This window comes from Balaenoptera ricei, chromosome 6 (genome assembly GCF_028023285.1).
Source record: "Balaenoptera ricei isolate mBalRic1 chromosome 6, mBalRic1.hap2, whole genome shotgun sequence".
Classification (NCBI taxonomy): domain Eukaryota; kingdom Metazoa; phylum Chordata; class Mammalia; order Artiodactyla; family Balaenopteridae; genus Balaenoptera; species Balaenoptera ricei.
The window spans coordinates 16,401,414-16,426,611 of NC_082644.1; the positions used below are offsets into that span (position 1 = coordinate 16,401,414).

A 25,198-nucleotide genomic window follows, 5' to 3' on the forward strand; every position below is an offset into this window, starting at 1 on the left:
CAACAAGAGAGGCCACGATAATGAGAGGCCCGCGCACCACGATGAAGAGTGGCCTCCACTTGCCACAACTAGAGAAAGCCCTCGCACAGAAACGAAGACCCAACACAGCCATAAATAATAAATAAATTAAAAAAAAAAAAAAAAGACTGACTATATCAAGTGTTGGTGAGAACGTAGAACAAACTGAAATCTCATACACTGCTGGTGGGAATGTAAAATGGTACAGCTACTTTGGAACACAGTTTCTTAGAAAGTTAAATGTACACCTATCACATGACCCACCATTCCACTTTCCAGGTATTAACTAAGAGAAATAAAAGTATGTGTCCATTGAAAGACTTGTGCCCTAATATTTACAGCAACTTTATGTGTAATAGCCAACAAGTGGGAACAACAGGTGAGTAGATTTTAAAAACCATGGTATATTCATACAAAAGAATACTACTCAGCAATAAAAAAGGAACAAACTTTTGATACATACAACTACAACTAAGTACATACTGGGATTTTCCTGGCAGTCCAGTGGTTAGGACTCTGTGCTGTCACTGCTGAGGGCCTGGGTTCAATTCCTGGTCGGGGAACTAAGATCCCACAAGCCACGTGGCATGTCAAAAAAAAAAAAGTATATACTATATGATTCCATTTATATAAAATTCTAGAAAATGAAAACTAATCTCTAGTGTCAGAGAGAAGATCAGCATTTGCTGCCCACAGGGCAGAAGAAAAGTAAAAGTGAGAAGAGGTTTCAAAGAAACATGAGTAAATTTTGAGACGACAATGGATATGTTCATTTTCTTCATTATGATGTGTCATAGATACAAAAATATGTCAAAACTCATCAAAGTGTATACTTTAAATGTGTGCAGTTTACTGTGTGTCAATTGTGCCTTAACAAATGTGAAAAAAATAAATAATAGAATAAAGGAGCCAGAACTAGACTGAAATACAGATTAGGATTGAGTACACAGTAATTACTGGTGGCATTTCAAATTAGTGAGAAAAAAAAGGATCATTAAAAAATGGATAGAGACAAATGAAAATGAAACCGCAACTTTACAAAATGTATGGGATGCAGCAAATGCAGTTCTAAGATGGAGGTTCATAGTGATACAGGTCTTCCTCAAGAAACAAGAAAAATCTCAAATAAACAACCTAACCTACCACCTAAAAGGATTAGAAAAAGAAGAATAAACAAAGCCCAAAGTCAGCAGAAGGAAGAAAATAATAAAGATCTGAGAGGAAATAAATAAAATAGAGATAAAAAAACAATAGAGCGATCTCCCTGGTGGCACAGTGGATAAGAATCCGCCTGCCAATGCAGGGGACACAGGTTCGATCCCTGGTCCAGGAAGACCCCACGTGCCATGGAGTAACTAAGCCCGTGCCCCACAGCTACTGAGCCTGCGCTCTAGAGCCCACGAGCCACAACTACCTAGCCTGTGCGCCACAACTACTGAAGCCCGCATGCCTAGAGCCCGTGTTCCACAACAAGAAAAGCCACTGCAAGGAGAAGCCTGCACACTGCAATGAAGAGTAGCCCCTGCTCGCCACAACTAGAGAAAGCCTACGTACAGCAATGAAGACCTAATGCAGCCAAAAATTAATAAGCAAATAAATTTATATATAAAAAAATAAGAAACAATTTAAACAGACTGATCACTAGAAGTGAAATTGAATCTGTAATTTAAAAAACTCCCTGCAAACAGAAGTCCAGGACCAGACTGCTTCACTGGGGAATTCTTTCCAACTTATAAAGAACTTATACCTATCCTTCTCAAGCTACTCCAAAAAAATTGAAGAGGAGGGAACACTCCCATAATCATTCTACGAGGCAACCATTACCCTGATACCAAAACCAGACAAAGACACTACAAAAAAACAAAATTACAGGCCAATACCTTTGATGAATATAGATGCAAAAATCCTCAACAAAATATTAGCAAACCAAATCCAACAATATATAAAAAGGATCATACACTATGACCAAGCTGGATTCATTCCAGGGTCAGAAGGATGGTTCAATATACGCAAATGAATCAATGGGATACACCACATTAACCAAAAGAAAGCCAAAAACCACATGATCATCTCAATAGACACAGAAAAAGTATGTGAAAAAATTCAACATCCATTCATGATAAAACTGCTCATCAAAGTGGTACAGAGGGAACATATCTCAACATAATAAAGGTCATTTACAACAAACCCACAGCCAACATAATACTCAATGGTATTGAGCTGAAAGCCTTTTCACTAAATTCAGGAACAAGACAAGGGTGCCCACTCTCACTGCTTACATTCAACATAATATCGGAAGTCCTAGCCACAGCAATCAGACAAGAAAAATAAATAAAAGGTATCCAAATTGGAAGGGAAGAAGTAAAACTGTCTCTACCTGCAGATGATATGATACTCCATTTTCAGAATGCTAAAGTCTCCACACAAAAACTATCAGAACTAATATATGAAGTGAGCAAGGTAGCAGGGTATAAGATCAATACACAGACATCTGTTGCATTACATATACTAATAGTGAAATATCAGAAGCAGAAACTAAAAAAAAACCTCTTTTAAAACTACGTCATAAAAAAGGTAAAATAGCTAGGAATAAACTTAACCAAGGAGGTGAAAGACCTACACTCTGAAAACTATAAAATAATGATAAAGGAAATAAAAGATGATTCAAAGAAAATGGAAAGCTATCCCATGCTCTTGGACTAGAAGAATTAATATTGTTAAAGTGGCCATACTACTCAAAGCAACCTACAGATTTAATGCAATTCCTATCAAAATACCCATAACATTTTTCACAGAACTAGAACAAATAATCCTAAAATTTATATGGAACCACAAAAGACCCCAAACTGCCAAAGCAATCTTGAGAAAAAAGAACAAGCTGGGGTATCACTCTCCCAGACCTGAGACTATACTACAAAGCTACAGTAATCAAAACAGTGTGACACTGGCACAAAAACAGACTATAGATCAATAAACATAGATCAATAGATCAGAGAGCCAAGAAATAACCCCATGCAGCTAGAGTCAATTAATCTATGACAAAGGAAGCAAGAATATACAATGGAGAAAGGACAGTCTCTTCAACAATGGTGTTGGGGAAAACTGGCCTACATGGAAAACAATGAAATTAGAACACTTTCTCACACCATATACAAAAAAAAACTCAAAATGGTTTAAAGATCTAAATGTAAGACATGACACCATAAAACTCCTAGAAGAGAACACAGGTGAAACTTTGACATAAACTGTAGCAATATTTTCTTAGATCAGTCTCCCAAGGCAAAAAAATAAATAAATAAAAGCAAAAATAAAGAAATGGGACCTAATCAAACTTAAAAGCTTTTGCATAGCAAAGGAAACCATCAACAATACATATAGACAACCTACAGAATGGGAGAAAACATATGCAAACAATGCTACTGCCAAGTGATTAATTTCCAATATACAAACAGCTCAATATGAAAAAAATAAACAATCTTATCAAAAAATGGGAAGAGCTAAATAGACATTTCTCCAAAGAAGACATACAGATGGCCAACAGACACATGAAAAGATGCTCAAAATCATTAATTATCAGAGAAATGCAAATCAAAACTACAATGAGGTATCACCTCACTCTGGTCAGAATGGCCATCATCAAAAAGTCTATAAATAATAAATGCTGGAGAGTGTGTGGAGAAAAACGCACCCTCTTCTACACTGTTGGTGGGAATGTAAATTGGTTCAGCCACTATGGAGAACAGTATGGAGGTTCCTTAAAAAACCAGAAATGGAACTACCATATAATCAAGCAATTCCAATCCTGGGTATATATCCAGAAAAAAACAAACACTCTAATTTGAAAATATACATTTACCCTAATGTTCATAGTGGCACTATTTTCAATAGCCAAGACATGGAAACAACCCAAATTCCCATTAACAGATGATTGGTTTAAGAAGATGTAGTATATATACACAATGGAAAAATACTCAGCCATAAAAAAGAATGAAATATTGCCATCTGCAGCGATAAGGATGCACCTAGAGAATATTACACTTAGTGAAGTAAGTCAGGCAGAGAAACATAAATCACTTGTATATGGAATCTAAAAAAATATACAAATGCATCTATATACAAAACAGAAACAGACTCACAGACATAGAAAATAAACTTTTGGGTACCAAAGGGGAGAGAGAGGGGGAGAGGAACAAATTAGGAGTATGAGGTTAACAGATACAAACTACTATACATAAAATAGATAAGAAACAAGAATTTACTGTATAGCACAGGGAATTATACCTAATATCTTGTAATAACTTATAATGGACTATAATCTGCGAAAAAGAAGAATCACGATGCTGTACACCTGAAACTAACACAATACGGTAAATCAACTATACTTCAATTTTAAAAAAAGAAAAGAAAAAAATAAATAGAATGATTTCCTAATCATTTAAAAAATAAAATTCTTTATGAATTTAAAATTAATATGTAGAGGCTGCCCTGGTAGCACAGTGGTTAAGAATCTACCTGCCAATGCAGGGGACACGGGTTCGAGCCCTGGTCCAGGAAGATCCCACATGCCGTGGAGCAACTAAGCCCGCACGCCACAACTACTGAGCCTGCACTCTAGAGCCCATGCTCCACAACAAGAGAAGCCACCACAATGAGAAGCCTGCGCACCACAACGAAGAGTAGCCCCCACTCGCTGCAACTAGAGAAAGCCCACATGCGGCAACAAAGACCCAACACAACCAAGAATAAATAAATAAATTTTAAAAATATTTTAAAAAATTAATTTGTAAAAAATTAAACAATAAAACAGGATGAAAACACAGATATTCATACACTCTTGGGAATAAAAAAAATCCCCACAAACTTCAGAAAAGATGGATTGTTCTGTAGTAATGGTAACAAGTAGTCATAAGAACCAATTTTAAACCTGCTTAATTAATCTACATCAACTCACCTCAGAAAACACACTTTTGCAAGCCAACTCAACCACTGTCATCCCCTTGTTTCTGGAAATGAGGGAATGATAATCCAATAAGCATCCCACCAAGCGCTAATCAATTGATAGTCTCACCTGAGCAACAAAGCTTTTACAGACGATGTTGACCTACTTGGCCTGTTGTAAGTCTGCAGTCCTGAACTACACACTTCTCAAATACAGTACTCTATATAAGATCAACAGTCTCTTACTGTAGTAAGCAGTAAATCAGCTTTCTCTAAGAGGTCTCATCATCCTTTGATAATTCTGGAGGTCTCAGCAAGATAACTGTGAAAACTCTTCCCAGGCAACACTCCAGGGAGTCTCAAACCAATAGATGCACTCATTGGGCCCCTTATGCTTAATTCCACTGTCCTACAGATCTGCTGCCAATTTAGTCAATCCCAACAACCATCTGAGGTCTAACTAGTTTCATTAGACTCTGGTTGCTTTAATAATATTGACCTTTCAGTTTAAAAGTGCATTACCTGGTATATAATTAGACCTAGCTCTTTGTACAAGGTTTTTAGGCTTTTTGTTTTGAAGATATACTACTTGAAAATATTTTTGCTATTAAACTGATTATTCTTCATTTGCTTATTTTACTTTTGCTATTACTTGTCAATATGCATAAAGTCTTCTTTCATTTGTTTTTGTTTTGTCCTGGATTTCCTTGTCTCTGTTAAATGTACAAGGGAGTGTTCTATACGGAATGGATAGAGGCATAAGCCAGATAAGTCTTGAAACCAAGCCAACCTACTCCTGAGACATTATGGTTGGAGGTCCATTAGATCAGCGACCAAGTTGTAAAAAAGCAAATTTCTCAAATGTCATGAAGGCATTCCTTGTCTTGTCAATTTGTGAAAGAAGGTGACTTTGTTTATTTAGTTCAAATTCCAGGGTCAATGATAGTTGGGTCACTGATCTCATGGCCCCTTCCTATCTGTGGTTGGAACCTGAGATACGGTTCACAAACACACATCCTTAGACGACCTTAGCGCTTCTTTCTCTTGTTTGTCATGGGTTTGCTAGTGTCAAAGTCTCAACGTCTCCCTGCTTCTGATATAAAGACAACTACAATCCTAACTCTTGCACTTTCCTTGGTAAATACAAAAAAAAATTTTTTGAGTTAAAGTTAAAATGCCCAAAGTGCACATGTGACATTCTCCAGTATAGATCACATGCTAAATCATAAAACAAACCTCAATAAAAGGATAGAAATATACAAAGTAAGTCCTCTGACAACCACAGAATGAAATTAGAAATAAATAACAGGAAGAAATTTGGGAAGTACACAAGTATGTGGAAATTAAACAACATATTACCCTAGATAATCAATGGGTCAAACAAGACATAACAAGGGAAATTAAAAAATACTTTGAGTTAGATGAAAATGAAAACACAACATAATCAAACTTACGGGATACAGCTAAAGCAATACTTACAGGAGAATTTATAGCTGTAAATTCCTACATTAAAAAGAAAAAATATCTCAAACAAATAACCTAAACTTCTACCTTGAGACACTGGAAAAAGAAGAGCAAACTAAACCTGAAACAAGCAGAAGATGAGATGACAGGGGGCTGGGAGCCCATGAGTAGCTTCAGGATTGGCGATGGTCCCCAGAAAGACTAAGGCATAACCTAGTCTTTCAGTTCCATAACTTAGAACTTTCAGCCCCACCCCTCAATTTCTGGGGAGGGGAGAGGGGGCTGCAGATTGAACTTGGTCACCAAAGACCAATGATCTAACCAATAATGCCTACATAACAGAACCTCCATAAAAACCTCTAACTGATGGGTTTGGGGGAGCTTCTTGACTGCTCAATTCATGGAAGTGCTGGGAGGGTGGGTGTGCCTGGAGAGAGCATGGAAGCCCCCAACTCCCTATTCTCCTCCACTGCTCCAAGCATTTCTTCCATTTGGCTCTTCCTGAGTTTGCACCCTTTATAATGAACCAGTAGTAGTAAGGTTTAAAACATTTAAAAATAAAGCAAGCAGAAGGAAGGAAATAATAAATATGAGTGGAAAGTAATGAAACAGGGACATCAACAAAACCAAACGCTGGTTTTTTTAAGAGGTCAACAACACTGACAAACCTTTAGCTAGACCACCTATGAAAAAAAGGAGATCCAGATTGCTAAAATCAGGAATGAAAGAGGGGACATCACTACTGGCCTCACAGAAATAAAAAGGATTATAAGGGAATACTTTGAACAAAAGTATGCCAACAAATTAGATCCCATTAAATGAAATGGATAAATTCCTAGAAAGTCATAAACTACCAAAACTGACCCAAGAATAAATTAAAAATGTGAAGAAACCTCTAACAAGACAATGAATTAGTAATTGAAAAGCTGAACACAAAGAAAAACCCAAGCCCAGATGGCTTCACTGCTGAATTTCTACTGAGCATTCAAAGAAGAATGAATACCCATCCTTTACAACTCTTCAAAAAAATAGAACAGGGAGGGAATACTTCCCATTTTTTCCTATAAGGTCAGTATTACCCAGATATCAAAACCAGACAAAGGCATCACAAGAAAACTACAGACCAATACCTCTTATGAATATAGACACAAAAATTCCCAACAAAATACAAGCAAACCAAATCCAGCAACATAGGAAAAGAATTAAACAATATGACCAAGTGGGATTTATCCCAAGAATGTAAGGTTGATTTAATATCCAAAACTCAATTTAAAAATCAGATAGAATTTTTAAAGTGGTCATCTCTATAGACACAGGAAAAGCAGTCAACAAAATCCAATAGCCTTTCATGATAAAAACACTCATCAAACTAAGAATAAAAAGGAACTTCCTCAACTTGATAAAGGGCATCTTCAAAAACCCATAACTAACGTCATACTTAATAATGAAAGACTGGATGCTTTTCCCCCCTAAAATCAGAACAGGAAAAGGATGTCCACTCTCACCACTTCTATTCAGCATTGTACTAGAGGTCCCAGCAGGGCAATTCAGCAAGAAAAAAATAAAAGACATCCATATTGGAAAGGAAGAAGTAAAAATATCTCTATTTTCAGATGACATGATCTCTTATATAGAAAATTCCAAGGTATCCATGAAAGAACTATTAGAATAAATGAATTCAAAGAGGCTGAAGGATAAAAGATCAATATACAAAAATCAACTGTATTTCTATACACCTGCAATGAACAATCCAAAAATGAAATTTAAAAATTCAATTTACAAAATCCTCAAAAAGACTAAAATACCTGTACTTAGGAATAAATGTGAAACTTATACTCTGAAAACTACAAAACACTGTTTAAAGAAATTAAAGAAGATCTAAATAAATGGAAAAACTCTGTGTTCATAGATCAGAAGACTTAATATTGTTAAGATGGCAATACTCTTCAAATTAATCTACCGATTCAACAGATCCCTATCAGAATCCCAGTTGACATATTGGTGGAGTTTGACAAGCTGATTCTAGAATTCATATAGAGTGCAAGAGATCCAGAACTGTCAAAACAATCTTGAAAAAGAACAAGGTTGGAAGACTCGTATTTCCCAATTTCAAAACTTAATACAAAGTAACAGTAATAAGACAGTGTGGCACTGGATTAAAGATAGTCATATAAACCAGTGGAACAGAACTGAGAGTCCAGAAATAAACCCATGTGTTGAACTGATTTTCAACAAGGGTGCCAAGAACATTCAGTGGAGAAAAGACCTAAATATAAGAGCTAAAACTGTAAAACTCTTAGAAGAAAACATAGGGGTAAATCTTTATGACCTCAGATTTTGCAATGGATTTTTACATGACACCAGGAACACAAGCAGCAAAAGAGAAAACAGATAAACTGGACTTCATGAGATTGAAAATTTTTGTGTTTCAAATGACATTATCAAGAAACTGAAGAAAATCTACAGAATAAGAAAAAATTTCCAAATCATGTATCTGGTAAGAGACTTGTATCTTGAATGTATAAAGAAATCTTGCAACTCAATAATAAAAAGGCAAATGACTCAATTTAAAAAGCAGGCAAAGGATGTGAATAGACATTTCTTCAAAGAAGATACACAAATAGCCAATAAGCACATAAACAGATTTTCAACATCATTAATAATCAGGGAAATGCAAATCAAAACCACACCATTTCCTATCCACTTGGATGATTAGAATCATAAACACAGATAATAATAAGTGTTGATGAGGATATGGACAAATCGGAACCCTCACACACTGCTGATGGGAATGTAAAACAGTACAGCCACTTTGGAAAACAGTCTGGCGGTTCCTCAAATGGTGAAACATAAAGCTAACACATGATCCAGCAATTCCACTTGTAGGTATCTACAGAAGAGAGATGAAAACATAAGTCTACAAGAAACACTTGCACGTGAATGTTCATAGCAGCATTATTCGTAATAGCCCCCGAAGTGAAAACAACTCAAATGTCTATCTATAAACGAATGTATAAAACAAAATAAGATACAACCATTCAATGCAATATTATTCAGCCACTGAAAAGGAATGAAGTACCTATACAAGCCACAACACGTATGAACCCTGAAAACATTGCTAAGTGAAAGATTATTACACATATATTATGTGATCCTATTTACATGAAATGTCCATAATAGGCCAATCTATAGATACAGAAAGTATATCAGTGGTTGCCTATGTCTGGGGGAAAATGAGGGAATTAAGAAGTGATGGCTAAGGGGTGCAGGATTTCTTTTTCTTTTTTTAAATAAATTTATTTATTTTATTTATTTTTGGCTGCGTTGGGTCTTTGTTGCTGCGCACGGGCTTTTCTCTAGTTGTGGTGAGCGGGGGCTACTCTTTGTTGCGGTGTGCGGGCATCTCATTGCGGTGGCTTCTCTTGCTGTGGAGCACGGGCTCTAGGCACGCGGGCTTCAGTAGTTGTGGCGCACAGGCTTAGCTGCTCCGCAGCATGTGGGATCTTCCCAGACCGGGGCTCGAACCCGTGTCCCCTGCATTGGCAGGCGGATTCTTAACCACTGTGCCACTAGGGAAGCCCTAGGATTTTTTTGAGGCCATGAAAATGTTCTAAAATTGACTGTTCAGATGGATGTACAGCTATGTGAATATATTAAGCCACAGTTAAAATGGATGAATTGAATGGTATGTGAATCATGTCTTAATAAAGCTGTTAAAAAAGATCACACATATTAATTACTTCACAATTTCAGTGGGTCAGTAATTTGGGTGTGGCTTAGTTGGGTGCCTCTGGTTCTGCATCTTGCACAAGGCTGCAAGCAAGGTGTCAACCAGGGCTACAGACATCTCAAGCCTCAACTGAAGGAGGATCTGGTTCTAAGCTCACTTCATTGGGGTGCTCCACAACCTGGCAGCTGGCTTCCCCAGGGTGAGTGACCTGAGACAGCAAGAGAGAGCACCCAAAACAGACACCATAGTCTGTTTATAATCTCACTTCAGAAGTGACATCCATTGACACCAAAAGCAAAGGCAACAAAGGCAAAATTAACAAGTAGGACTACATCAAACCAAAAAGCTTGGGACTTCCCTGGTGGCGCAGTGGTTAAGAATCCGCCTGCCAATGCAGGGGACACGGGTTCAATCCCTGGTCCGGGAAGATCCCACATGCCTGGAGCAAATAAGCCCGTGCGCCACAACTACCGAGCCTGCGCTCTAGAGCCCGCGAGCCACAACTACTGAAGCCCGCACGCCTAGAGCCCATGCTCCGCAACAAGAGAAGCCACTGCAATGAGAAGCCCGCGCACCACAACGAAGAGTAGCCCCCGCTCACAACTAGAGAAAGCCCACGCGCAGCAACAAAGACAGACCCAATGCAGCCAAAAATAAATAAAATAAATAAATTTTTTTAAAAAACCCACCCATTTCTCTTAAAAAAAAAACAAACCCAAAAGCTTCTGCACAGCAAAGGAAACCATCAACAAAATGAAAAGACAACCTACAAAATGGGAGAAAGTATTTGCAAATCACATATCTGATAAGGGGTTAATATCCAACATATATAAAAAACTCACATAACTCAATAGCAAAAAAAAAAGCAAACAATCTGATTAAAGAATGGGCAAAGAATCTGAACAGATATTCTTCCAAAGAAGACATACAGATGGCCAACAGGTACATGAAAACGTGCTCAACATCACTAATCATCAAGGAAATGCAAATCAAAACCACGAGATCACCTCACACCTGTTAGAATGGCTATTATCAACAATACAAGAAACAAGAGTTGGTGAGGATGTGCAGAAAAGGGAACCCTTATACACTTTGCTGGGAATGTAAATTGGTGCAGCCACTATGAAAAACAGTATGGAGGGTCCTCAAAAAACTAAAAACAGAACTACCATATGATTCAGCAATTCCACTTCTGGGAATTTATCTGAAGGAAATAAAAACACCAACTCAAAAAGACATATGCACTCCCATATTTGCTGCATTATTTACAAAAGCCAAGACCTGGAAGCATCCTAAGTGTCCATGAATAGATGAATGGAAAAAGAAAATTTATATATATGTATACACACACACACACACACACACACACACACACACACAATGCAATATTATTCAGCTATAAAGAAAAGAAGGAAATCCTGCCATTTGTGATAACACGAATGGACCTCAAGGGCATTTATGTTAAGTGAAATAAGGCAGACAGAGAAAGACAAATACTGTATGATTTCATGTATGTGTAAAATCTAACAGAAAGGAAGGGAGGGAGAGAGGGAGGGAAGAAGGAAGGAAGAAGGGAAGAAGGAAAAACACCATAATGCATAGTGCAATAAAATGATGTATGCCTGAATAGCGAGACTGCTGAAAACCAAAGGCCAAAAAAAAAAAAAAAAGATATAATACCTTAAAAAAAAAAAAAAGATAAGTCATTAGCAGATTCCACACTAAAGGAAATACTACAGGGGGTTCTTCAAGCAAAGGGAAAATAAGATAGAATCCTAAGAGATGCAGAAGAAATGAAGAACCAATAAAATTTCAGAATACTGGAGTAAAGAGGGGCTCCCAAAACTCCCAAGGGAGCATGTGGGAGAAACATAGATTCTGGAATCAGAAATCAGAATGGAAGATGGCAGAGACGGAAGACTCTGAGCTCACCTCCTCTCATGGACACACCAATATTACAAATATTTACAGAGCACTAGTGATGAGAAAGACCAGAATCTACCAGAAAATATCTTCTACAACTGACAATATAAAGAAGGGAGCACAATGAGATGGGTAGGAGGAATGGAGTTCTGATATAATCAAGTCCCATACCCCTGGGTGGGTGGCCCACAAACAGGAGGATAATTACAATTGCAGAGGTTCTCCCCAAGGAGTGAAGGTCTGAGCCCTGCATTGGGCTTCCCTGCACAAGGGTCCTACACCAGGAAGATGAGCACCCAGAATGTTTCGCTTAGAAGGCCAGTGGGGCTTATTCAGGCGATCCAAAGGGCTGTGGGGAATAGAGACTCCACTCTTAAAGGGCTCACACAAAATCTCACATACTCTAGGACCCAGGGCAGAAGCAGTAATTTGAAAGGAGCCTGGACCAGACATACCTTCTGATCTGGAGAGTCTCCCAGAGAGGCAGGAAGCAACTGCAGCTCACACTAGGCACATGGACACTGGCAGCATTTTGGGGAGCTTGTTCTATCGCATGAACACTGGTGCTGGTAAGCACCACTTTGGAATCCTCCCTCTAGCTTGTTAGCCTCAGGACCCAACCCCACACCTCACCCACCAGCCTGTAGGCACCAGTACTGGGACGCCTCAGACCTGGCAACTACCCAGGCAGGGAAACAGCCACATCCACCAGCAGGCAGGCTACCTTAAGACCTGCCTGAGCTCACAGCCACCACTGGACATGACCTTCTCCACCAGATGGCCTATGACCTGGCTCCACACACCAGTGAGCCAGCACTACCCCTAGGACCCCCTGGGCCCCATTCCTGCATACCAGCAGGCTGACACCAGCCCCAGGAAGTCCTGGGCCCCAGCCCTACCCACTAGCAGGCCAACACCAGCTCTAAGATACCTTGGACTCTTCAGCCAATCACTCCGAGATCCAGTCCCACTCACCAATAGGCTGGCATCGGCCTTAGGACACCCCAGAACCTGCAGTCAGCTGTGTCAGGAACCAGCCCCAATCATCTGGGAACACCAGTCTCACAAACACCCATGCCAGAAGCTAGCTGTGCTCACCAGTGAGCCAGCACTCGTCCCAGGACACCCTGGAGTTCCACAGCCAGCCACCTTGTGACTGGTCATGCCAATCAGAGGCTGGCGGCCTCTGCACAATGCAGGGCCTGGCAACCAACTGGACCAGGGCCAACCACGCCTACCAGACCACCCACAATAGTCAGTCCACCACAACTGAAGGACCCATGCAGCCCACATGGGGACACCCATAGGGCATATAGCTCTGGTGACCAGAGGGGACCAAGCTGCTGGGACACACAGAATGTCTCCAAAAAAAGCCACTCCACCGAAGTCAGGAAATATAACCAACCTACCAGATACATAGAAATAAAAACAGCAAGTTAGGCAAAATGAGGTGACAGAGGAACATGGCCCAAATGAAGGAACAAGATAAAACCAGAAGAACTAAGTGAAGTGCAGACAGGCAATCCACCCAGTAAATAGTTCAAGGTAATGACCATAAAGATGATCAAAGAACTCAGTAGAAGAATGGATGAACAGAGTGAGAAGTTTAAAAACGAGTTAGAATACATAAAGGAAAACCAAAAGGAGCTGAAGAATACAGTAACTGAGATGAAATATACACTAGACGGAATCAACAGTAGCTTAAATGATACAGAGAAATGGATCAGCAAGCTATAAGTCTGAGTAGTGCAAATCACTGAAGATGAACCAAAAAAAAGCAAAAAGAATAAAAAGAAATGAGGACAATTTAAGAGACCTCTGGGACAACATCAATTGCAATAACATTCGCATTATAGGGGCCCCAGAAGGAGAAGAGAGAAAGAAAGGGGGCAGAGAACATATCTTAACACATAATAGCTGAAAATCCCCCTAATGTGGGAAAGGAAACAGACATCCAGGTCCAGGAAGCACCAGAGAGTCCCAAACAAGATCAACCCAAAGAGGACCATACCAAGACACACTGTAATTAAAATGGCAAAAATTAAAGATAAAAAGAGAATACTAAAAGCAGTAAGGGAAAAGCAACAAGTTACATACAAAGGAACTCCCGTAAGGTTATCAACTGACTTTTCAGCAGAAACTCTGCAAGCCAGAAGGGAGTGGCACAGGAGACACTGCTTTGGGAAACAACCCCAGTGTTCTCCTTACTTGCTGCAAGTAATAATAAATCCTTCCCTCTCCCAGAAAAAAAAAAGGGGGGGAGTGGCATAATATATCTAAAGTGATGAAAGGGGAAAATCTAAAACCAAGAACACTCTGACCAGCAAGGCTCTTGTTCAGATTTGATGCAGAGATCAAAAGCTTTATAGACAAGCAAAAGCTAAAAGAGTTCAGCACCACCAAACCAGCTTTACAAGAAATGTTAAAGGGATTTCTCTAAGCAAAAAAGAAAAAGCTACAACTAGAAACATGAAAATTATGAAAGAAGAAAGCTCACTGGTAAAGGTAAATATACAGTAAAAGTAGTAAATCAACCACATACAAAGCTAGTAGGAAGGTTAAAAGACAAAAGCAGTAAAATCAGCTATATCCACAATAAGTAGTTAAGTGATACACAAAACAAAAAGATAAAAATATGATATCAAAAACAGTAATCATTGGGGGAGAGGAGTAAAAAATGCAGAGTTATTAAAATGTGTTTGAGCGCTTCCCTGGTGGCGCAGTGGTTGAGAATCTGCCTGCCAATGCAGGGCACACGGGTTCGAGCCTTGGTCTGGGAAGATCCCACATGCCGCGGAGCAACTCGGCCCGTGAGCCACAATTACTGAGCCTGCGCGTCTGGAGCCTGTGCTCGGCAACGAGAAGCAGCGATAGTGAGAGGCCCGCGCACCGCGATGAAGAGTGGCCCCCGCACCGCAATGAAGAGTGGCCCCCGCTTGCCACAACTAGAGAAAGCCCTCGCACAGAAACGAAGACCCAACAAAGCCATACATACATACATACATAAATAAAAAGAATGTAAGCAGAGAAGAATAGCATTAAAAAAAAAAAAATTAAAAAAAAAAATGTGTTTGAAATTAAGACAGCAGCAACTTAAAATAATCATATATATAATCATATATATAAACCTCATGATAAACACAAACCAAAAATCCATAATAGATATACACAAAAAAGAAAAAGGAATCCAAACATAACACTAAAGATAGTCATTAAATCACAAGGGAAAAGAACAAAAGCAGAAAAAAGTAACAAAAAAGAACTACAAAAACAACGCAAAACAATTAACAGAATGGCAATATGTACATACCTACCAATAATTACTTTAAATGTAAAGGCACCAAATGATCCAATCAAAAGACAGAGGAGCTCAGTGGATACAAAAACAAGACCCATATATACGTTGCTTACAAGACACTCACTTTAGATCTACAGACATACATAGACTGAAAGTGAGACGATGGAAAAGTATTCTGTGCAAACGGAAATCAAAAGAAAGCCAGGGTAGCAATACATATATCAGACAAAACAGACTTTAAAACAGACTGTTAAAAGAGACAAAGAAGAACACTACATAATGATCAAGGGATCAAGCCAAGGAGAAGATAAAACAATTATAAATATATATGCAACCAACATGGGAGCACCTAAACACATAAAAAAAATATGAACAGACATAAAGGGAGAAATTGGCAGTAACATGATAACAGTAGGAGATTTTAACACCCCACGTACATCAATGGACACATCATCCAGAAAGAAAATTAGTAAGGAAACACTGGCCTTAAATGACACATTACACCTGATGAATTTAATAGATATACATAGAACATTCCATCCAAGAGCAGCAGAATACACATTCTTTTCAAGTGTATATGGAACATTCTCCAGGGTAGATCACATGCTAGGCTACAGAACAATTCTCAGTAAATTTAAGAAAACTGAAATCATATCAAGCATATTTTCTGACTATAACACTATGAGACTAGAAATCAACTACAGAGAAAAAAAACTGCAAAAAACCAAACACGTAGAGGCTAAACAATAAGCTACTAAAAAAGGCGTCACTGAAGAAATTTTAAAAATACCTGGAGACAAATGAAAAAAAACCACAATGATCCAAAATCTATGGGACACGGCAAAAGTAGTTCTAACAGGAAAGTTTATAGTGATACAAGCCTATCTCAAGAAACAAGAAAAATCTCAAAGAAACAACCTAACCCTACACCTAAAGGAACTAGAAAAAGAAGAACAGACAAAACCCAAAGTTAGTAGAAGGAGAGAAACCATAAAGAACACAGCAGAAATAAACGAAATAGAGACTAAAAAGGCAACAGAAAGGATTAATGAAACTAAGAGCTGGTTCTCTGAAAAGATAAACAAAAGTGATAAACCTTTAGCTAGACACATCAAGAAAAAAAAGAGTGCCCAGATCAATAAAATCAGAAGTGAAAAAGAAGTTACACCATCACCACAGAAATACAAAGGATTACAAGAGATTATTACAAACAACTATGTGAATAAAATGGACAACATAGATGAAATAGACAAATTCCTAGAAATGTACAATTTCCCAAGACTGAACCAGGAAGAAATGGACAATCTGAGCAGACCAATTACCAGTAATGAAATTTCAATAATAAAAAAACTCACAACAAACAAAAGTCCAGGACCAGATGGCTTCACAGGTGAATTCTACCAAAAATTTATATAAGAGTTAACACCTATCCTTCCCAAATTGCTGCAAAAACTTGCAAAGGAAGGCAAATTCTGAACTCATTCTATAAGGCCAGTATCACCCTGATACCAAATCCACACAAGATATCCCAAAAAAAGAAAATTATAGACCAATATCACTGAAAAATGTAGATACAAAAATTCTCAACAAGATATTAGCAAACTGAATTCAACAATACATTAAAAGGATGTATACACCATGATCAAGTGGGCTTTATTCCAGGGATGGTTCAATATCCACAAATCAATCAGTGTGACACACCACATTAACAAACTGAAGAATAAAAATCATATGATCATCTCAGTAGATGCAGAAAAAGCTTTTGACAAAATTCAACACCCACTTATGATAAAAACTCTCTAGAAAGTAGGCATAGAGGGAACCTACCTCAACACAATAAAGGCCATATATGACAAACCCACAGCCACCACTGTTCTCAATGGTGAAAAACTGAAACCATTTCCTCTAAGATCAGGAAAAAGACAAGGTTGCCCAATCTCACCACTATTTTTCAACATAGTTTTGGAAGTCCTAGCCACAGCAATCAGAGAAGAAAAAGAAATAAAAGGAATCCAAATCAGAAAAGAAGAAGTAAAACTGTAACTGTCTGCAGATGACATGATACTATACATAGAGAACCCTAAAGATGCTACCAGAAAACTACTAGAGCTAATCAATGAATTTGGTAAGTAGCAGGATACAAAATTAATGCACAGAAATCTCTCGCATTCCTATACACTAATGATGAAAAATCTGACAGAGAAATTAAGGAAACACTCCCATTTACCATTGCAACAAAAAGAATAAAATACCTAAGAATAAACCTACCTAAAGAGACAAAAGACCTGTATGCAGAAAACTATAAGACACTGATGAAAGAAATTAAAGATGATACAAACAGATGGAGAGATATACTATGTTCTTGGAGAGGAAGAATCAACATTGTGAAAATGACTCTACTACCCAAAGCAATCTACAGATTCAATGGAATCCCTATCAAACTACCAATGGCATTTTTCACAGAACTAGAACAAGAAATTTCACCATTTGTATGGAAACACAAAAGACCCCGAATAGCCAAAGCAATCTTGAGAAAGAAAAATGGAGCTGGAGGAATCAGGCTCCCTGACTTCAGACTATACTACAAAGCTACAGTAATCAAGACAGTATGGTACTGGCACAAAAACAGAAATAAAGATCAGTGGAACAGGATAGAAAGCCCACAGATAAACCCACGCACATATGGTCACTTTATCTTTGATAAAGGAGGCAAGAATATACGGTGGAGAAAAGACAGCCTCTTAAGTAAGTGGTGCTGGGAAAACTGAACAGCTACATGTCAAAGAATGAAATTAGAACATTCCCGAACACCATACACAAAAATAAACTCAAAATGGATTAAAGACTTAAATGTAAGGCCAGATGCTATAAAACTCTTAGCGGAAAACAGAGGCAGAACACTCTATGACATAAATCACAGCAAGGGACAATCACAAATGGGACCTAATGAAACTTAAAAGCTTTTGCACAGCAAAGGAAGCCATAAACAAGACGAAAAGACAGCCCTCAGAATGGGAGAAAATATTTGCAAACAGAGCAACTGAGAAAGGAATAATCTCCAAAATATACAAGCAGCTCATGCAGCTCAACATCAAAAAAACAAACAACTCAATCCAAAAATGGACAGAAGACCTAAACAGACATTTCTCCAAAGAAGATATGCAGATTGCCAACAAACACATGAAAAGATGCTCAACATCACTAATCATTAGAGAAATGCAAATCAAAACTACAATGAGGTATCACCTCACACTGGGCAGAATGGCCATCATCAAAAAATCTACAAACAATAAATGCTGGGGAGGGTGTGGAGAAAAGGGAACCCTCTTGCACTGTTGGTGGGAATGTAAATTGATACAGCCACTATGGAGAACAGCATGGAGGTTCCTTAAAAAACTAAAAATAGAACTACCATATGATCCAGCAATCCCACTACTGGGCATATACCCTGAGAAAACCATAATTCAAAAACAGTCATGTACCACAATGTTTATTGCAGCACTATTTACAATAGCCAGGACATGGAAGTGTCCATCGACAGATGAATGGATAAAGAAGGTGTGGCACATATATACAATGAAATATTACTCAGCCATAAAAAGAAACGAAATTGAGTTCTTTGTAGTGAGGTGGATGGACCTAGAGTCTGTCATACAGAGTGAAGGAAGTCAGAAAGAGAAAAACAAATATCATATGCTAACACATATATATGGAATCTAAAAAAAAAAATTGGTTCTGATGAACCTAGGGGCAGGACAGGAATAAAGACACAGACGTAGAAAATAGACTTGAGGACACGGGGAGGGGGAAGGGTAAGCTGGGACGAAGTGAGAGAATAGCACTGACATATATACACTACCAAATGTAAAACAGATAGTTAGTGGGAAGCAGCTGCATCGCACAGGGAGATCAGCTCAGTGCTTTACGACCACCTAGAGGGGAGGGATAAGGAGGGTAGGAGGCAGATGCAAGAGGAAGCAGATATGGGGATATACGTATACATATAGCTGATTCATTTTGTTACACAGCAGGAACTAACACAACACTGTAAAGCAATTATACTCCAATAAAGATGTTAAAAAAAACACAGAAAATACAATGAGATAGCACCTCACACTTGTCAAAATGGCTATCATCAAAAAGACCACAGATGGGGCTTCCCTGGTGGCAGAGTGGTTAAGAATCTGCCTGCCGATGCAGGCGACACGTGCTCGAGCCCTGGTCCAGGAACATCCCACATGCCGCAGAGCAACTAAGCCTGAGTGCCACAACTACTGAGCCACAACTACTGAGCCACAACTACTGAGCCTGCGCTCCAGAGCCCACGAGCCACAACTACTGAAGCCCGTGTGCCACAACTACTGAAGCCTGCATGCCTAGAGCCCGTGCTCCGCAACAAGACAAGCCACTGCAGTGAGAAGCCCATGCACAACAAAGAGTAGCCCCCACTCGCCGTAACTAGAGAGAGCCCGCGTGTAGCAAAGAAGACCCAATGCAGCCAAAAATAATAAATAAATAAAATAAATTTAAAAAAGAAAAAAAAAAGACCACAGATAACAAATGTTGGCAAGGATGTGGAGAAAAGGGAACCTCTGTACACTGTTGGTGAGAATATAAATTTGTGCAGCCTCTGAAGAAAACAGTATTGAGGTTCCTCAAAAAACTAAAAATATATCATATGAGCCAGCAATTCCACTCCTGGGTACATATCCAAAGAAAACACTAATTCATAAAGATGCATGCACACCATTGTTCACAACAGCATTATTATTATTATTATTTACAATAGCCAAGATATGGAAGTAACCTAAGTGTCCATGAACAAATGAATGGATAAGGAAGAACTGAGATACATACATACACATACACACACACATACACACACGAGCGCGCGTGCACACGCACGCACACACACACTGGAATACTACTTAGCCATGAAAAAAGAATTAAATTTTGCCATTTGCAACAATATGGATGGACCTGGAGGGTATTATGCTTAGTGAAGTAAGTCAGAGAAAGACAAATACTGCATTTTATCACTTACATGTGGAATCTAAAAAAACAGACTAGTGAATATAACAAAAAAGAAAGAGACTCACAGTTAGAACAAACTAGCGGTTACCAGTGGGTAGAGGGAAGGGGGGAGGGCAAGATAAGGGTATGGGATTAAGGGGGTCCAAACTATTATGTACAAAATAAATAAGCTACAAGGATATACCATACAGCACAGGGAACATAGTCAATATTTTATAATAATTTTAAATGGAGTATAATCTATAAAAATTTTGAATCACTTCGTTGTACATCTGAAACTAATATAATATTGTAAATCAACTATACCTCAATAAAAAATAAACTTAATTTCAAAAAAGAAATCAGAATGGCTTTAGATTTTTTTCAACAGTAAGTCTGAAAGCAAAAAGAAAATGGAGCAAAACTGCAGTGGCATTTTCTGGAGAGCTCAACAAAAATATTCTGAAATTAATCTGGAAAATAAATGTGAAAAATAGTTATAGGAAAGAAAAAGGAAGATAGTGGATATAAGAGCAAGGTGGAAGGACTTGCCTTACCAATACTAAAATATAGTACTAACCATAATAATTTTTTAGAAGTGTAGTACCTACACAGCATTTAACATATCAAATCTAAAATTAAAATATGAAAAAAAGAAGGGATGAAGCAATATTAAAATCAAGTTTGGGCTTGCTCAAAAGGTACAAGTAAGGTAAAAAACATATAAGGATGGTGTAGGAGGTGGTTGTTTACTCATCTACAGAATGAAAAAGTGGAAAAATTCAGAAGTAAGGTGTATTCAAATACAGCGTTACTATGAGAACACCCAAAGAGTTAAATTTAAATAAGGAAATAGTCTCACTGTGAAAGAATATGTGAACATGAATAAAGATTATACTGAAGAGAAAAAAAAAAACAAAGGAACCATGATTTTTAAATTCCAAGGGAAAATTATCTCCAATCTCAAATTTTATGCCCAATCAAACTAAGGTAAAATAAAGAGATTTCAAACACGTAAGAGCTGAGAAACAAGAGAGTAAACCAGAAGGAAGTCGTCATGGAATCGAACTACAGGATACCTGTGGTGAGAGGGAAAGGGAGTCTTCACCACAGTGAAGGGGAACCCCAGACAGTAACTATCAGCTACGCTGGAGAGCAACCAGTCCAAACTGAAGCCACTCAGGTTTTCACAGAGATTTCTAAGATGATACTGAATTCTGTGGGTCGTTAAATGCGTTATTGAGAACTTAATAGCAACATATGAAACCTAACCTTCTTTGTTCATTACCCTTTGAGAAATAAGCCAACCATTCTTTTTTTTTCTTTTTATGGAAGTATAGTTGATTTACAATGTTGTGTTAGATTCTGGTGTACAGCAAAGTGATTCAGTTATATATATATGTACATATTCTTTTTCATATTCTTTTCCATTGTGGTTTATTGCAGGACACTGAATATAGTTCCCTGTGCTATACAGTAGGACCTTGTTATCTGTTTTATGTATAGTGGTTGGAATCTGCTAGTCCCAAACTCCTAATTTACCCCTCCCCTACCCCCGTTCCCCTTTGGTAACCATAAGTTTGTTTTCTATGTCTGAGTCTATTTTCTTTTGTAAATAAGTTCATTTGTGTCATATTTTAGATTCCACATATAAGTGATATCATATGGTATTTGTTTTTCTCTTTCTGACTTACTTCACTTATAGGATAATCTCTAGGTCCCTCCATGTTGCTGCAAACGGCATTAATTCATTATTTCTTATGGCTGAGTAGTACTCCATGGTGTGTATGTGGTATGTGCGTGTGTATACACATATATATACACACACACACATCTTCTTTATCCATTCATGTCTCAATGGACATTTAGGTAGCCAAGCATTCCTGATTAGAAATGCAGCAGCTTTTAGCCTTAAGACCTAACTTCCAGGAAAATAACTGCTCTTCTGTGGTTTCCAGTGGTTCATAACAACATAAAGTGCACAGGGAAAGAAAGGTGGCAAAGTCCCAAGTGTGTAACCGCTGCAAGGGAAAACTAAGAAGTGCAGAGCCCCACACCTGAGTCATGCTCTCCAAGGCTGAGTGCTAGGCACTACAGCCAGACTAGGACCAGGACCATGAACACCTCAGGGTCTCGTATGTAACATAATGCGGTTATGTCTGACTTAGGACTTCTGTCTTGGAGAACAGGAGCTCAAAGCTAGATATAATTTGATTTAAATAATCCAAGAAATATGATTTTTGGGGGGAGGGGGGAGGGGACAGGGAGGATGAAACTGACAAAATACCTAGTGTCTGAATGTACAGTGAGATTACACAAATGGATGTGAATCTGAAGTTGAATTAATGGTAAGTACATATAAAATTATGCACTTAGAAAAATTTTTTAAAAGACAACTTTTATATCCAAGGTAATTGTGCAGAAAACAAAAATAATCATAGTACATACTATATAGCTCACCTGTAGTTTCTGTGTAGTCATAATATGACTAAAACTTTAATAAAAGTAAAACTTTAATAAAAATAAATTTCAATAAATGAAAAGACACGCCATATTTATGAATAGGAAGCCTCACTAAACACTCTCCCTAGTCAATATCAATCAAATTGCCAATTGACTTTTTGTCTTATTTTCACTAAATTATTCAAAGTTTCACATGAAAGAGTAAGGGGGGGTACAGAATAAAAATTCTGAAAACAGAATTCCTCGACAAATATTAAAACCTAATAAAACTGCAATAATTAAAACAGTATCACACTGGTTTTAACCAGTGGTTCAAAATGAAATAAATCCAAGTATTTTAGCATTTGATAAAGATAGTGATTTAAATCTAAAGAAAAATGTTTTTCAATAAATTGTGTAACCGTACCAAAACAATCATGATGATCCTAACATCACACCAAGTTCCAGAAGGTTTAAAACATTGGAAATTAAAACAAGTAGACCTTTCTAAGTAGAAAAACAAAGACAGTAACCATAAAGAAAGAAAGAGCAAATTTAAAGACATCTATTTTTATTTAATAAACATTCTTGAACACTTACTATAGGCCAGGAATAAACTACGTCTGGGTGTACCATGTGAGAGAAAGAGAGATGGTCCCTACCATCAAGGAGAGAGAGTCTAGGAGAAAGAAAATAAATAATTACAAACTCAGTCAAAAAAGTCTGAGTCATCCTTAACCTCTCTCTTTCTCTCACACTCCACCACCCAGTTGGGAAATCGACTGAACGCTACTTTGAGAACATATCCAGAGGCCAACCACTTCTCACCATCTTTACTGCTGCCACCCCCTCATTTCTCCACTGGATTACTACAAGAGCTTCCTGGCTGGTCTCCCCACTTCTACCCCATCCCACCAAGCCTATTCTCCACGCAGTAAGTAACAAGAGGGATCCTTTCACAACTTAAGTCACATCGTGTCACTCGTTGGCTACAAGCCCTATGTTTCACTCACACTAAAACCGAAACTCTTGCCAACAGACTTACAAAGCTCTGTATCCTCAGCTCTTCCTTCCATCTACTCCATCCTTCCACTGCCCTCACCTCACTTGCTCTGCTCTAGCCACGCTGGCTTCCCTGCTGCTCCTTGAAGAGCCAGGCATATTTCTGGCTTAGGCCTTTACCTCAGCTGTCCCTCTAACAAGAATTCCCTTAGCCCATATATTTACCTGGCTAACTCCCTCACCTGTTCCAAGTGTTGGTTCAAATGAGCTTGACATGTTACTGAAATGACAGCTCTCTCCCCTTTCCATCCCACCCCTAGTACTCCTGATCTCTCCTGCCCTGTGTTCTACCTTTTCTTTCCTCCATACCTCTTATCACTTGTAGTACCCTATGCAATTTACTTATCATGCTTATTATTTACTATTTATCTCGCCTGACTACAATGCAAACTCCATGAGGAGAGGGATCTTTGTTTTGTTAACTGATAAGTTCCAAAACTCTGGTACAAACTGGAGCTCTATAAATATATGTTGATGGAATGAATGAATTTATCAGATAAACAAAGATTCATAAGCTTGCTAACACCCAGTAGTTATACATAGCTGGTGAGAAAATAAACTAAGTAAATTTTCTAGAGGGTCATCGGTCAATATATATTTAAACATCTTATTATAGTAAATATTTCAAGTCTTTAAAATGTTCAGCCTTTTCATTAAGTAATTCCACTTTTGGGTACACAACCTAAAAAAATCATAGATGCACACAGATTTATGTATAAGATAGGATTTCATGTAACGATTACAAATTATACACATCTATATTTACTACAGTAAATATTTACTAGAGAAATACACTTAAACAAGAACTCAGGGTATGTGTATATTAAACCAAGTCTTCGTAACCGGAGACTTAACATACATTCCTCCTCAGTCTAAGTGCAGCAGGTCTCTATCCAGATGCCTATTCTGGTAGGACTCACAGAAAGAGCACATCAATTCAGCATTCTCAATCTATTCTACAATTTAAAACCCAAATGGAACAATGGCTTATCTGTATTTATTACCAGCTATTACTGAACTTCTCAGAAAATTGTTAGTTTGTTAAACGTAGATGCCACCATCCACTCACATGACGTCCAGCACAGAATCATTCCGAATGACCTTATGGGAGACATCAGCTAGCAGGAAAAGACCTCCATCTGTCCTCCGGATGCTAGCTGCATAGCCCGGCCAGATCTGCAATCTGAAGACATAGGTGGCATTTATGCTGCGGTTCTAATAAGAACCACAGATATTTCCATGCCACCGTTTGAGGCAATACTTTGAGCAGATACTGCCCCTCCCCAATAACAATGAGAAAGCAACAGGAA

At 38.2% G+C, this 25,198-nt stretch overlaps 1 protein-coding gene across 1 annotated transcript in view; it reads right to left on the bottom strand.

The window, feature by feature from the left end:
* Window positions 1-25,198, bottom strand: part of PIWIL2 (piwi like RNA-mediated gene silencing 2) — an 85,972-nt gene that overhangs the window by 51,285 nt on the left and 9,489 nt on the right. The window contains exon 10 of the mRNA XM_059926255.1: window positions 24,958-25,071. Within this exon, the coding sequence (XP_059782238.1) occupies window positions 24,958-25,071 (114 nt within the window). The remainder of the gene's footprint in view (window positions 1-24,957; window positions 25,072-25,198) is intronic.